This window comes from Lipophrys pholis, assembly GCF_963383615.2.
Source record: "Lipophrys pholis genome assembly, chromosome: 12".
In the NCBI taxonomy this organism is placed as follows: Eukaryota; Metazoa; Chordata; class Actinopteri; order Blenniiformes; family Blenniidae; genus Lipophrys; species Lipophrys pholis.
In genome coordinates this window covers 29754281-29769157 of record NC_137641.1, presented here as the reverse complement: position 1 = coordinate 29769157, position 14877 = coordinate 29754281, and the positions used below count along the sequence as shown (strand labels likewise).

The 14877-nt window shown below is 41.3% G+C and overlaps 1 protein-coding gene across 1 annotated transcript in view; it reads left to right on the top strand.

Moving 5' to 3' along the window:
- The window catches only part of grk3 (G protein-coupled receptor kinase 3), a 61081-nt gene extending 46385 nt beyond the window's left edge, over window positions 1-14696 (top strand). The window contains exons 15-21 of the mRNA XM_080476784.1: window positions 906-1006; window positions 1423-1489; window positions 3488-3583; window positions 7035-7197; window positions 8052-8188; window positions 9280-9393; window positions 10540-14696. Of these exons, the coding sequence (XP_080332910.1) occupies window positions 906-1006; window positions 1423-1489; window positions 3488-3583; window positions 7035-7197; window positions 8052-8188; window positions 9280-9393; window positions 10540-10701 (840 nt within the window). The 3' untranslated portion in view covers window positions 10702-14696. The remainder of the gene's footprint in view (window positions 1-905; window positions 1007-1422; window positions 1490-3487; window positions 3584-7034; window positions 7198-8051; window positions 8189-9279; window positions 9394-10539) is intronic.
- Window positions 14697-14877: the final 181 nt, after the last annotated feature.

Below are 14877 nucleotides of genomic sequence, written 5' to 3'. Positions count from 1 at the left end.
AGAGAGAGAGAGAGAGAGAGAGAGAGAGAGAGAGAGAGAGAGAGAGAGAGAGAGAGAGAGAGAGAGAGAGAGAGAGAGAGAGAGAGAGAGAGAGAGAGAGAGAGAGAGAGAGAGAGATCCGAGCCTGAACAGGCTAAAAATACAGCTCTATATGTCGGAGTGTTTATTGAAGGTGACGGATGGTTCCGCTACATAAACACGACGGGAGCAGATCTCTATCCATCATGGCCGCCGAATCGAAAGGCGAAGGCTGACCTGAGGCGCCTCGCCGCCGAGGGAGACGCGAGGTGAACAGAGGCGAGCTTCAGACTACTGGAGCTTCTTCTACGTTGACGTTCAAACGCAAAAGTTTTCTGGAACGAAAACCCAAAACAAAAGAGGTTTTTAATGGAATCGTAGAAACGGAGCCTGACAGAGTTCGATCTCTGCTCGAGTTTCGGTCGTTCTCCTTTACAACAAAGTGGCACTAAGTGGAGTCGGCACTGGTGTTATTGGAGTTCCAGTGGCAGCTTCGTCAGTACTCCGTTGGTACTCCATCAGTACTCCGTTGGTACTCCATCAGTACTCCGTTGGTACTCCATCAGTACTCAGTTGGTACTCCATCAGTACTCTGTCGGTACTCGCAGGTGTTCAGACTCATCAGAGGAGAGTCGCTCTGGAGGCGGCGCAGTGTTTCCTCAAAAGTCGTGGATTCTTGAAAAAGATTCAAATGATGCTGATCTTGTTTCCTCTCTCTCTCTCTGTCTCTCTCTCTCTCTCTCTCTCTCTCTGTCTCTCTGTCTCTCTCTCTCTCTCTGTCTCTCTCTCTCTCTCTCTCTGTCTCTCTCTCTGTCTCTGTCTCTGTCTCTCTCTCTCTCTCTCTCTCTCTCTCCTCTCTCTCTCTCTCTCCTCTCTCTCTCTCTCAGAATGTGGAGTTACCAGATTCTTTCACCACGGAGCTCAAAGATCTTCTGGAAGGTCTCCTGCAGAGAGACGTGTCCAAGAGGCTCGGCTGTCAGGGCCGAGGGTACGAGACACACACACACACACACACACACACACACACACACACACACACACACACACACACCCTGTCTCCCTCTCTCCGGGTTGAGCAGATGAACTCATCACTCTGAATTCTTCCCGTTGTGTTTAAACTCCGGGTGGCGGCGACACGAGTGATGGCGGCGTGACAGCAGCTGTGTGTGTGTGTGTGTGTGTGTGTGTGTGTGTGTGTGTGTGTGTGTGTGTGTGTGTGTGTGTGTGTGTGTGTGTGTGTGTGTGTGTGTGTGTGTGTGTGTGTGTGTGTGTGTGTGTGTGTGTGTGTGTGTGTGTGTGTGTGTGTGTGTGTGTGTGACAAGGAGAAATGTGGTGAACGCTGCCACCTGGTGCTGAATAGTGGAAGTGGTTGATCCTCAGTTCTCTGGTCTTTCTCTCCCTCAGAGCCCCGGAGGTGAAGGAGCATCAGTTCTTCAAAGGCATCGACTGGCAGCAGGTGTACCTGCAGAAGGTGAGTGAGGCGCCCCCACCCCCCACCCTCCCACCCCCACCCCCCGAATCCTTTGTCAGGTGATCTGAACTGAGGCTTGTTGTTCACGTCTGACTGCTGCTGCAGCAAAACCAAACATCTTTACAGCAGAAACACAGTGAAGGTTATTTAAATACGTGAGATTTTAAAATGGTTAAAAAAATGCAAACAAGCTGTTATAAAAAGTTTGAAAGCATCTTGAACAGATCAACTTCACACTGACTTCAGATCATTTAAGAATGAATCATTCATTCAAATTCAATACTTCAGTACCGTCAGAACATTTTTATTTCTTCTTTTTTGAAAACACAAATTTAGAGCTTTTCTTTCTCTTTCCAAACAGAAGAAATGAGAGTAAAAGATGATAGAGAGAATTCACTCTAAGCTGCTTCAATGTGGGCTGAGGTTTGGACGAGAAGACGAGGAAAGCGAAATACATAGTTATTGATTTAATCTGGACTTTAATGTAAAAAAAGAAAAACTTGAATGAATGAAGCTGATTGAATGACAGTAGTAGTTTCAAATAAAAACTGAAATTACCATATTTGTATGCAAAATGCAGTTTTTCTTTCTTCCTGGTCACTTTGTTTTATCGTTAAAAATGTGTTTTTGTGTCGGTTTCTTTTCTCGTATCTCTTAAATATTTGTCTTAATTTCACTCGTCTTGATAAAGGAAGTTCATTCAGATTCTTTAAAAACTCATCAAAGTAAAATCGAGTCTCTCCCATGAAGCACGTCAGGTTTTTTTTTGTCTTTCGATGATGGAGTGCATCTCTTCCTCCGGATGTTTTCTGTTTTCCCTCCGGTCCACGGCAGAGTGAATCACCTCTCTGAAAGCTTCATCACAACCCACATCAATTTTTAATCTGAACATTAGTGAGACGACACTGGTGTGAAAAACTGGACTCGTGCTGCGTTCAAGTGCTCGTAGGACGTTTGAGTTCTGAACCTGTTGCTCCGACTTAACGTGGATTTTTATCCTCGTTTCTCTAATATAGTGAGTTTTACCACCTAGTTAATATAATATCACACCTTATTGATAGATGGATCAATACAAATTCTGAATATCTAAAACTGTAAAGAGAGAGAGAGAGAATTGATTCTTTACAAAAAAATCTTAAAAATCATGTAAATTTTTATTATCATATTTATGACCATAAATATTGTTAAACATTAATACTATTTTTCCTCCACAATCTTATGAATTAATACATTAAGATGATTGGAAATTCAGGTAATTTTATTTCCTTAAATGTTTTAAATAATTTAATGAAAACTAACATTTACTGACAGGAAAAAGTTAACTAACTAATTTATGTAAAAGATTAAATATTATTGAAAATATAATTTTTATCCTCAAAACAAAACATTTTTCCAAATATTTCTATTTAAACTTGTGTCTTAGTTTTTAAATGCATTTTATTTAACTTTTTTTTTTTATTTAAATAAATTGGACATCTCCTATAATAATTGTAAAATTTGTTAATGTGTGAAAATTATAAGTAAATATCCAGTAAAAAGTGAATAATAACCTTTTTTTTTCTTTTACAAAAAATTAAGAAAAAAAACACAAATAGTTTTTTCCATTAAAAAATGAAGCTGAGACGCTCAGAATATGAATCCAATTCAAAGAAAACATGTTTTTAACCAATATGAAAACTGTAACAGAATATAATCTGAGTAGATTAGTCTGGTGGAAATGATAAATCTGCACTGAGCTTGCTGCACCTTCACTCTCCTCTGTAATCACATCTTTGTTCCGATCGACACCCGCCGCCTGTTTTCTCCATTTCAAATGAAAACCTGCATAAAAGAAAACCTCAGAAATGTTCATTCCAGCTGAAGTCGTGGCCGCTGTTGCCACGGCAACCGCATCACTTCACGCCAGGCGGTGCTGGGAGACGCTGCAGCCTTGTTGTTTTATTTCTTTTTTCCAGCGGCGCACTTGTAATGAAAAGTGTCTCTGTTCCCCCCCTCCAGTACTCTCCTCCTTTAATCCCTCCCCGGGGGGAGGTGAACGCCGCGGATGCTTTCGACATCGGCTCCTTTGATGAGGAGGACACGAAGGGCATCAAGGTAAAAAGCAGACAGGTGTTTCTGATCCCCGAGGCTCGCCAGTCCTGCAGGGAGGCGAAACTCGCCGCAACACCGGGGGACCAGGACAGGCTCACCCTCGGATACTTTAAGCATTAAGCCTTGGTTAGATACTTTAACATCAAAGGTTTAGCCTCGTTTGAATACTTTGAAATAAAACATCAGTTAGAGAATTTAAATTTAACAATTAAGACTCATTTAAATACTTTTGAAGACATTTCAGGAACAAGAGGAAATGTGGGTATCATCAAATATGGTCCAATTAAGTGGGTTATTATTATTGCAGTTTTTAAGTCTTGGTTCAAGTCCGACCTGGTACCAGGACTCCCTGCAGAGTTAAACCAGCTCAGATTTAATCCAAAATCCAAAGTGAAGCAACGATCAGCTTTAGACTCAAAAGTGTTTCAAACGGGGTCCAATCACATCTAGAAGTAGTACTCTTTTTTTGTAAATGTCAGATTCCTACATATTGTAGACAAAACAACCAGACCTGGTCCAAACAGGTTGAAACCTACTTGACCTCGTCTGTACTGTGCAGGATGTGTCCTTACGGTATGGCAAGGCAAAGCATACCCAGACGGGAAACGCTAACGGTCGGGTTCGGTTCTTTCATCACCATCCACAACTGTACTGTGATGTACTGTACCATACCATCCTGTACTGTACCGTACCTTAACGTACTGTACTGTACCATACCATCCTGTAGTGTACCGTACCTTAACGTACTGTACCGTACTGTACTGTGCCATAGTGTACCGTACTGTACCGTATCGTACTGTACCATACCATAGTGTACCGTACCGTACCATCCTGTACTGTACCATACTGTACCGTATCATCCTGTACTGTGCCATAGTGTACCGTACTGTACCGTACCATACCGTACTGTACTGTACCATATCGTACTGTACTGTACCGTACCTTAACGTACTGTACCATACCATCCTGTACTGTACCGTATCGTACTGTACTGTACCGTACCTTAACGTACTGTACCATACCATCCTGTACTGTACCGTACCGTACTGTACCATACTGTACCATACTGTACTGTATCACTGAAACTCCAGAACTTTCCCGAAGCTTAGTTTCACAAGATCCCGTCTGAACACTCGATCTCTCCAGATCTCCACTTGTAGTTTTTCACATTTCAGATTATTTTGGCTTGAAGACTCTTTTCTTTGAGAAAGTCTGGATTTTCTTTTGGCTGAATGGATCAAATGTTGTTTTTAATGAAACAGGAACATTTTGATGGATGTTTGTTTGTAAACAAATGGACTTTGGTGAAACTGCAGGTTGGAAATGTTCTTGGTTACGTTCTTGGTTTATTCTCTGCAGAAGTGATTCTTTCATGTAGATTTGAAATAGTGATTCTGCTGGAGGAACTTTGTTTTCACTGATGGATTCTGGATTACGATGCAGACGCAGGTGTACGAACTCCACTTCTCCTCCGGCGCTCCGAGAGCTGCAGCCTCCTCCTTCATTAGCGTTAATGCGCCCGCGGTTAACATTTATCCATCCTCCGGCGCTCTCGGCTCGGAGGAATAAAAGACGAGAGCGTTTGTTTACACTTCCCCCGGCGGCGCTGGTCATTAACACCGCGGCAATAATCGAGCCGGTGGAAAGAAGAAGAAGAAGAAGAAGAAGAAGGGGGGAAGAACCGGAGGACATTACACCGCTCCGCTCTCGTCCCCCGACGTTAATCCAGTCGGCACAGAATCACCACTTCACTCTGAAAGTGAGCAAACTACTTAAAGAGACAGCGCAGCATCGCCACCGTGCAGCAGGTGGGTGGAATAATAAACCGCCACTTCCAAAATGGCCGTAAAGCTGAGCGAAGACGGGGAGATTTACTGCAGGACTCCTTCAGTAGATAATAAACCTGCGGCGGCTGCGGAGGAGCCGCAAATCCTGCCATTACGACGACACGCTGCTCGCTAGCGATACGAGAACGCAGCAGATCAACGAGCTGGAGGCAGGTTTTATCTCTACGCCCGTTAACAATGTCCCGCGCTTCAAATACCAAATGATTAGATCGTCAAAATGTCAGGAAACGACTTCTAAACTTGGCCTCCGCCCTGCAGTACCTCTTCTCACCACATGGTGGTACAGTGAGTTACTCCAACACGAGTTCAATGAAGGATTTTAAACATTTAATAGCAATGTGTCCGTCTGACAATATTAGATCTGCGAAATATTTAGCCTTGCCTCTTATTTTATCAGATCGTTACTGTGAAACATTATTAATACTATTTTGTGAGATGCTGGACACCTTGAAATTCCCTCTTGGGGATGAAAAAAAGTCTTCATCTCCTGATGTATCCAAACTGGATGTTTCAGTGACTCAACGCTGCCACCCGATGGACAAAAGTTGTATAACAAGTTTTACATGGACTGACGCGTTAAGATTTCTGTAGCATTTTTACAATAATCTATTAAATTCTAAATATAACTGGAAATGTATCTAACACATTTAATATCAATAATATAATATACTAATATTTTTAATAAGTTTTAAATATATATTTTTTAAATTCATAATTGTACATGATACACATTTTTATTTATTATTTCTGTAATTTATTTTGTCATGTAAAACAAAAGCGAAATTTCTTTTGATTTGAGTTAACTGTAGTATGTAGAAGTAAAACAGACTAAAATAGCAACTATAATAAACAACTACTAATAAAAAAATCAACTGAAATGTGCTTAGTTTGGTTAAAATTGAGTATATTAAAATATATTAAACTCCCAATAAAAATCAATTTTTTTTTTAAATTAAATAGGATGTAAAATAAATCCCAGTAATATTCAGTTGAATGTAAACATATCAAAACACAATAAATAAATTAAAAAAAACAATCCCTAAATAGTAAAATAAAAGTGAAATACAATAAATAGAATGAAATAGGATTTAAAATAAATTCCAATATAATTCAATTTAAATATTTTTAAATACAACAAATTAATTAAAACTCAAAACTAAACCGACATTGATTTACAATGTAAACAAAATTCTTAAAAAATTCCAATAGAATAAATAAAATGAATATAATGAAATTTAATTTGAAATAAAATTAATTCCAATAAAATATGATCAACCCTAACCCAATAAAAAGAATCATCTTTTCCTGCCTGATCGTCGGATGTAAAGAGTCGTGTGAACTTTATTAGTGACTTTCTATCTGATATTCTATAAAACATGAACTGAGCACTTTTCCACCCGGGTGTCAGAAAACAAGGCCGGTTAGATTCTCTGTGGAAACTCTTCAGTTTCCTCGACCCGAGTCAGAGGAGAAGATTGATCTGAGGCAGCAGGAGCCGGCGGCAGGAAGCGGACGATTTGTAACCGTCGGGAGGCGAGCGTACGAACGCTAAACATCCTGCGGCTGACTTCCTGTGTGTGCGCGTGTGTGTGCGTGTGTGTGTGCAGCTGCTGGACAGTGACCAGGAGCTCTACAAGAACTTCCCGCTGGTCATCTCGGAGCGCTGGCAGCAGGAAGTGGCCGAGACCGTCTACGAGGCCGTCAACTCCGACACCGACAAGAACGAAGCTCGCAAGAGGGCCAAGAACAAGCAGCCGGGCCACGAGGAGGGTGAGAGTCTGACGGACCAGTCCACTGCGCCACTGTGTCGCTCCACTGCCAAGAGTCCGCACAAACTCATTTTAATAATACAAAGACATGAATGTCTTCGTGGTGCCACACGGGGGCGCCAGAGGGAAGTCATGTAGTTGCCTGTTCCCAAAAGAAATGATTTAGAGGCTGAATATTAATGACTATTATGTTTTCTTCATCACTATTTGATAAGTGGGAAACAATACAGACTAATATTGTTGATATAGATATACAGTGAGAGTTGATACAGTGATTGATGAAGTTTTCAACGTGTCGCCACACGGGGGCGACATAGAGCCGCAAGAGAGGCGTCATGGTGTTGCCTTTTCCCAAAAGAAATAATTTAAATTCAAAAAGTATAAATTATTCTAATAAAACATGTTTTCCATGTATTCTTTCAAAACTAAACTTTCTTTCCTTTTTCTTTAAGACAAAAAAAAAAGAATTTCTTAAAATCACACTTTCAGGATGGAATATAATATTTATATCATGATATAGGAAGGAGGTCTGTGAAAAGTGACTAAAGCCCCGGAGATGTATCAGCGGCATGAAGCCCGTTAACCCTTAAAAATCCATATATTAGCCACGTCATTGTATAAACTGCAGGGATCATAGCGTGTATCATTACAGTACATAAATATAACTGCATTACTTTGTGTGTGTGTGTGTGTGTGTGTGTGTGTGTGTGTGTGTGTGTGTGTGTGTGTGTGTGTGTGTGTGTGTGTGTGTGTGTGTGTGTGTGTGTGTGTGTGTGTGTGTGTGTGTGTGTGTGTGTGTGTGTGTGTGTGTGTGTGTGTGTGTGTGTGTGTGTGTGTGTGTGTGTGTGTGTATAGACTACGCTCTGGGGAAGGACTGCATCATGCACGGCTACATGCTGAAGTTGGGGAATCCGTTCCTCACCCAGTGGCAGCGCCGCTACTTCTACCTCTTCCCCAACCGTGTGGAGTGGAGGGGGGAGGGGGAGTCGCGGGTGAGTCACGTTCTGTGTGTGTGCGTGTGTGTGTGTGTGTGTGTGTGTGTGTGTTTTCTCTCCTGCCGTCTGTCTCAACACTGCATGTCTGTCTCCGTCTGTCCGGACTGGGCTCGGCTCTGAAGGAGGCGTGGCTCAGACACTTTAAAAAGCACAGAGACAGGGTGAGTGTCGGTCAACATGAGGCTCCGGTCCCTGCGCTGACCCCTCTACCCCCCCCCCCCCCCCCCCCCCCCCCCCCCCCCCCAGCAGTCCATGTCCCCCCCACCCTCCCAGAAGTCCGTGTCCACAGGCTTTGTGGAGCTGTAGCCTTCATCCTCAGCTTCCTCGCTTCAGATTCAGTGTTAGCCGACTAGTTCAGTGTTTGAAACCTGCACAGATACCAGCAGGGGGCGCTCTGCAGGGGGTTGTGAGGGCATCTGAGAGGGCTCTAAGGGCTTCCGAGGGTCCCTGATGGACTCCTGTGGCTCTTACAGGACCCTGGGGGCCTTGAGGGGGTTTTCAGGGGCTCTATCGCTCTGAGGGGCTCTGAGGGGCTCTGGGGGGCTCCGACTCTCAATCAAGACTTATCAGCTGGTCTAAAAACAGAAAAACGCTCAGAAAACTTGTTTTTTTTTATTTACATTTTCCCTGAAAATCTTCTGTATCGATTTGAAGCCTTTATTTTTTCTTGTCTGTCGTGAATAAAAACACAATAGTTTTTTGTCAAAATAGTTAAACTGTAGATTTAAGAAACTTTCTAAATGACAAATAATCTGCAGGAAGAAAAAGTGAAAGGTTCCGAAGAGAAGAATTCTTTCTGAGTCGTTTTTGTTTTTTAACCTTTAAAAAAATACTTTAAACTAGTGAGGACTTCGCCTGTTGTCCACCAGGTGGCAGCACTACGCTGACTGTCAAATCTGCCTAGCAACATGAGCAGACTAGTTTTTTGTGATTGTTATTAAATTGGAGCAGCGCTGTACATGTTGGAAACATGAATGGAGGAATGTTTTTGGTGACATCATCAAGAGCAGAACGGAGAAGTTCTACTTGTGAGATCGAATGACTGCGTGTCCTCGGTGGAGTCTGACGCGAAGGTTTGTGCTCCGCAGCAAAACCTGCTGACGATGGAGCAGATCGTGACGGTGGAGGAAACGCAGATTAAAGACAAGAAGTGCATCCTGCTGCGCATCAAAGGGGGCAAGCAGTTTGTGCTGCAGTGCGAGGTGAGACCACCAGGGCGGCGAAAACACACATTGCTGCTCCCGTCATCTCACTAAAGTCAATTCTTATAGATTACACGGCTTTCACTGAATAAATGTAAGTTTTACACATATTTCTATAGTTTTAAGACTTAAATTCAGTATAAACGTACTTGTTGTACTTGGTTGTACCAACAAAAAGTTTTCTTTTGAAATGATTGAAATGTTATGAAGAAATACACTAAACGTGTCACATTAGTTTTGTATTTAAGGATAGATTCCAGAGCAAAGATAAATAAATCAATAAGTCAGAATAGAAAATATTCTAATGAAGTAAAAGCTTCAAACGCTGTTTTTAAATTAAATACTACAAAATATCTCAAATATCAACCATTTAATCTTCCTATTTTCTTGACTTTCAGTTTAAATTTGTAAAAAAAACACAGATAAAACGTTGAAAACAAATAATTTTAACAAGTTGAGAGGAGGAAGAGGAGGAGGAGGAAGAGGTCTCTTTACTTTTTTATTTTATTTTTATTCATATCTTTTCTAGTTTCACTTCTTTCTTCATCTCCCTTTTACTTTTGTCTTTTTTCAAACATTTTTAATGTTTTTTCTGTCTCCTTATCTTTCCCTTTTAACTTTTCTTTTACCTTTTTTCACTTTTTCTATCGTTCCCTTTCTTTCCTTTTTCTCGTCTTTTAATTTTTTCCTATTTTTTCCCCTTTTTACTTTAAGTCTTTTTTCCACCAATTTTCAAAATCTTTTCTTTCTTTCTTTAGAATATTTTAATAAATGACAAACCCTGATAATTACAAAAAAAAATAAGTTGCAGATTTTGTAAATTTGGGTCAAGAGAAAGATCGCCGTTATTTCTGAAAAACGAATCTTCAAACAGTAACACCATCTTGTGTTTACTGCAAATCCTCTTGATTTGACAAAATGATGGTGTTATGTTAGTATCCGATTACTATAAGTAATAAGTTACGACGACTGACGTTTCAGCGAGCGACATTAGCATTAGCCGCTAACCTCACTGGCCGATTAGCATTAGCGCTCAAACAGTCGCCCAGAAACCCCCGGGGCCAGTGAAGCCAGGGTGTGACGGGGCTGAGGGCGCCCCCCGGAGGCCGTTTGTGAGAGCGTGTGTCCTGCGTGTGCGTCCCGCAGAGCGACCCGGAGTTCGTGCAGTGGAAGAAGGAGCTGACCGAGGCGTTCATGGAAGCTCAGAAACTGCTGCGCCGCGCCCCCAAGGTGATCGGGAAGGGGCGGGCCGGCGTGGTGGAGCTGTCCAAACCCCCCCTCACACACCGCAACAGCAACGGCCTGTGAATACACCACTCACACACACACACACACACACACACACACACACACACACACACACACACACACACACACACACACACACACACACACACACACCTCCCTTCTTTACACACACGAACACACACATTCACCCAGCCCCCCCAGCCACCACCCCACCTCCTCATCAGCCTGCAAGAAGACCCTCCCCCCGTCCTCCTCCTCCGGTGTGTGGACGTTCGCACGCCCAGCGACCAATCACAAGCCAGATAAAGATGGAGTTCTTCACGGAAGGGGGCGGAGCCTATCCGTCAGGAGGCTTCAGCATGCGACGAACCCCCTCGGACTCCTCCGAGCCGATTTGGATGTCGAGGAGCAAAATGGGGGGAGGAGCTTAAAAGAGAAAAACTGAAAGGAATAACGCCCCCACCCCCCCTTTCCCTTGTCAACCCCCCTCCCCCCTCGTCTCAGTTACTGAAAGTGCGTAAAGTGCCAACGACATATTTTACTTGAGTCTGGCTCCTCCCACCTCCAGGGGGCGGGGCTTAATCATTCCAGTGGCAGGAGACTTGATACCGCCGAATGAAGGCGGAGCTAATGGAGGAAGTGACTCCTCATTGTGTATATAAGCAGCCCCCCCCCCACCCCCCACCCCCCACCCCCGTGCATCTCCAGTGTTTTAGTCCAGTGTGTTCTGCATTATTGGGGGGGCTTCTCTGTCTGTGAATCTGTCCCGGCTTTTCAATGGGGGGGGGGGAGGTCAAGAAGACGACGAGGAGGAGGAGGAGGAGGAGGAGGAGTCTCACAGCTGCTAATCACCCGCAGCGCCGCCGCTTTACCTCAAGCTGGACTGTCGTCGCTTCACCAGAAATCTTCTTCATGATTTTTTTTTATTTCTAATCTAGAAAACGTTTGGCGAAGCGATTAAAGGAGAGAAATCCCTCGTTAGGTAAACCGTCTCGCTGACGTTCCAGGCATTTCAGGTGGTTTTGTTCTGTTTGGGTTCTCTTGTTCATGAAGGGTTAAAATGTTTTTGCACACACACACACTCTTACACACACACACACACACACACACACACACACACACACACACACACACACACCCTGGAGAAGAACTGCGTTTCCCAGAATTCCCTCTGCCGGTCACAGGTATAATTCTATAAATGATCTGGGTTATCGACGTTATTTGTCTGGTTTTTAAAACATTTTCTAATGTTTTCGTCACATTTCACACTTTGTTTCTTAACGAGACGCGTTTTAATGGATTTCATGAAAAACTTAACAATTTGGCGCAGAAAAGCTTTTATCTAAATGTTAACAAAAATATGGATTAAGTTTTATATCGGAAGAGAAAAACAAATATGTATTTTTTTTTTCGTTAAGACGCCAACAGCGTGTTAGCATTTTAGCTTTAAAAGCTAACCTTATCAAATACAAGTTAAACTAACGAATTAAATGATTTGAAAATCAAGTCGGGTGAAATATTTAGGCAGAAAGCAGCAGAGTGAAGATCTTCTTTGAAATAAAGTAAATAAAATAAAATAAAATACGGTTAGCTTGAATGCTACATTAGCCGTTTTTTTTCTTGTGTTCAGTAACAATTGTAGAGAAGCTAACTTTAACGTGATGGTTAATTTATGAATTATTGAGGTCCGTGAAATATTTTCACTCGACACTAAAAACGAGTCAAAGAATTCACTTCGGGAACGTTAACGTACATTTTTCTATCGGAAAATTAGGCCGAAATCATCAAATTGCGTCGAAAAAATATTAAATGAAAAGATACATTTTTGAAATTAGCATAGCTAGCGTGAACGCTTTACGTTAGCGACAGTTTGGGGGTAAATAAATCTGAAAGGAAACCGCAGCTGCTAATGGAAATGAAACGAAGGAACGAAACTCGGAACGTCGCAATTAAACCCCAACATTTCAGCAACATGCCAAGCTATCGAACGCTACTGCTATACGTTAGCTTCAGCCAGAAGACAGAAAAACAAACAAACAAAAAAACAACCTTCAACCGGTGCCAAAACTAAAGTGGACCAAAATACACGCTAACACAGGCTAACGTTAGCTCGCCAGTACAACACGCTAACGCCCGTCAACGTGTTTCCGGGAGTTTTTCTCCTCAAAGTCTTTTCATGGTTTCATGTGGTGAATTTATTGTGAATGTGACGGTGCGGCGCAGCGGCGTCTTACGGCTACGTTAAGGAAGAAAAACATCAACAACAAAGCTAAAAAAAAAAGAAACTAGTTTACCTTTTTGTGGCCGAATTTGGCTCGTTTGACTCGGGTGGAATTTTCTTTTACTTATAGAAGTTTTTTTTTTTTTTTTTTTTTTTTTTTTTTTCAAAACTGCTTCAAAGGAATTTGCTGACTTGCAGCGACGAAGGACGAGAAACCAGTTTTCTCACCTCAAAGAGTTTCAGGGTTTATTTGTTTGTTTGTTTGTTTGTTTGTTTTTCTTTCGCAGTTCGCTCGTCTGAGGCGTCCCAACATTTCTGAAGCGGGAACAAAACAAAAAAAAAATCACAGAAACTCAACAGGTTTATTTTTATAGCTTTCTTTGTAGCCTTTTGCTAGCGACTTCCTGCTTAAGTCACGCTAAATTAAAAAAAAAATTCAAATAAGTGTTGAACTTTTCAAGAAAAAAAGTCACAACTGATGAAAAAAAAAAAGTCTTTATTTTTCCACAAAATCTAATTTTTATGTTTTAATTTTGTTCAAATTATGTTGATTTTGAAATATCTGAAAATTTATTCCATTTTATTTGGTAATCAAATAAAATTGACCGTTTTATTTTAGACCTAGCCTATGTAGCTAACTGAATAGGCTAGGTTAACGCTAGCTAGCTATGTAGGCTAGGCTACTGCTAACTTACCTTTCTGGAAGTTCCAAGTGCCCCCTTGTGGTTTAAGGTGGTACTGCACTCAAAGCGGACGAATCGTAAAATAAAAGTACCGTGCAGAAAGATGACGTACACTTTGACTTTAATCTTGAAAAGTAGAAGAAAATAAATCGGTTAAACGTGACTTTAAGACATGGTCGTATTTCAGGGGGAGATTTTATTGTCTTAGATGGAGAAATCCTTTCTCATTGTTTCCATGAACATTTTATTGTTTGCACCTTTTTTTTTTCTTTTTTTTTTTGCCGGAAGTTTTTACTTAATTGTTCAATGTGCCAAATAACTGTTTGCAGACGGAAACCGACAGGAAGCCTTCTTCTTCTCCTTCTTCTTCTTCTTCTTCTTCTTTGTTGAATGAACATTTCCCGAACTCTGGAAACTGTGACCAAACAACACACACACACACACACTTACACTTCTTCGGACACTGTATATGTACGTGAGCATCGCTATCGCTTCTCATGCTTTTATTTTTTTAGATCTTTTATTTTTAATGACACACAGCAGACACACACACACATACACACACACGAGAAAAAAAAAAAAAAAAAAACAGATGGCATACAGGAAAAAAAAATCAAAGTATATATAAATATATGTGTATATGAAATGAGGTTTATTTAAAAGATTTAATGTAGAAAATGGGAGTTTTTTTTTTTTTTTTTGATGTGAGTATAATTGTTTGTGGTGAAGACTTCAGCTGAATCTTGCACATAAATAGAAATATCGTTACCTTGCGAGTTTCCAGATGATTATTTTTGTCCGACTCTCTTTCATATTTATTGCGTACGCAGGGCGCTCACGTCTTTCTGTCTTTTATTTTGTCTTCTCTCCTCCCGTGTGTCCGCGCGCTGTAGAAGAATCCTCCGGTTGTTTCACCCCGTCACCATCTTCTCTTTTATTTTAGTTTTTCCCGTACGACATACACACACAGACACACACACACACACACACACAAAAATACTACTGGCTTTGGGTTATCGAAATAATTAAAGTCATGATAATACTGATATATATATATATATACATATATATATATATATAATTGATAATATTATTCCGTGATTATTAAAAAAATTTATTTTATTTTGATGATTTTTTTTTGTTGTTTTAAAGACAGGTAGGAAGTTGCGTGTTGGACTGCTTGTAAAAACAGTTCATGAATAAAAATCCTTTTTCCGTGTCGCCTCCTGTCACTTCTGCTTTTTGCCGAAATGAAGTAGTACCGGCTTTGTGCGCTAGGGGGCAGCGTTGAGTTGGATTACAAATCTCATTTTTTTTAAATCCGTAATTAGT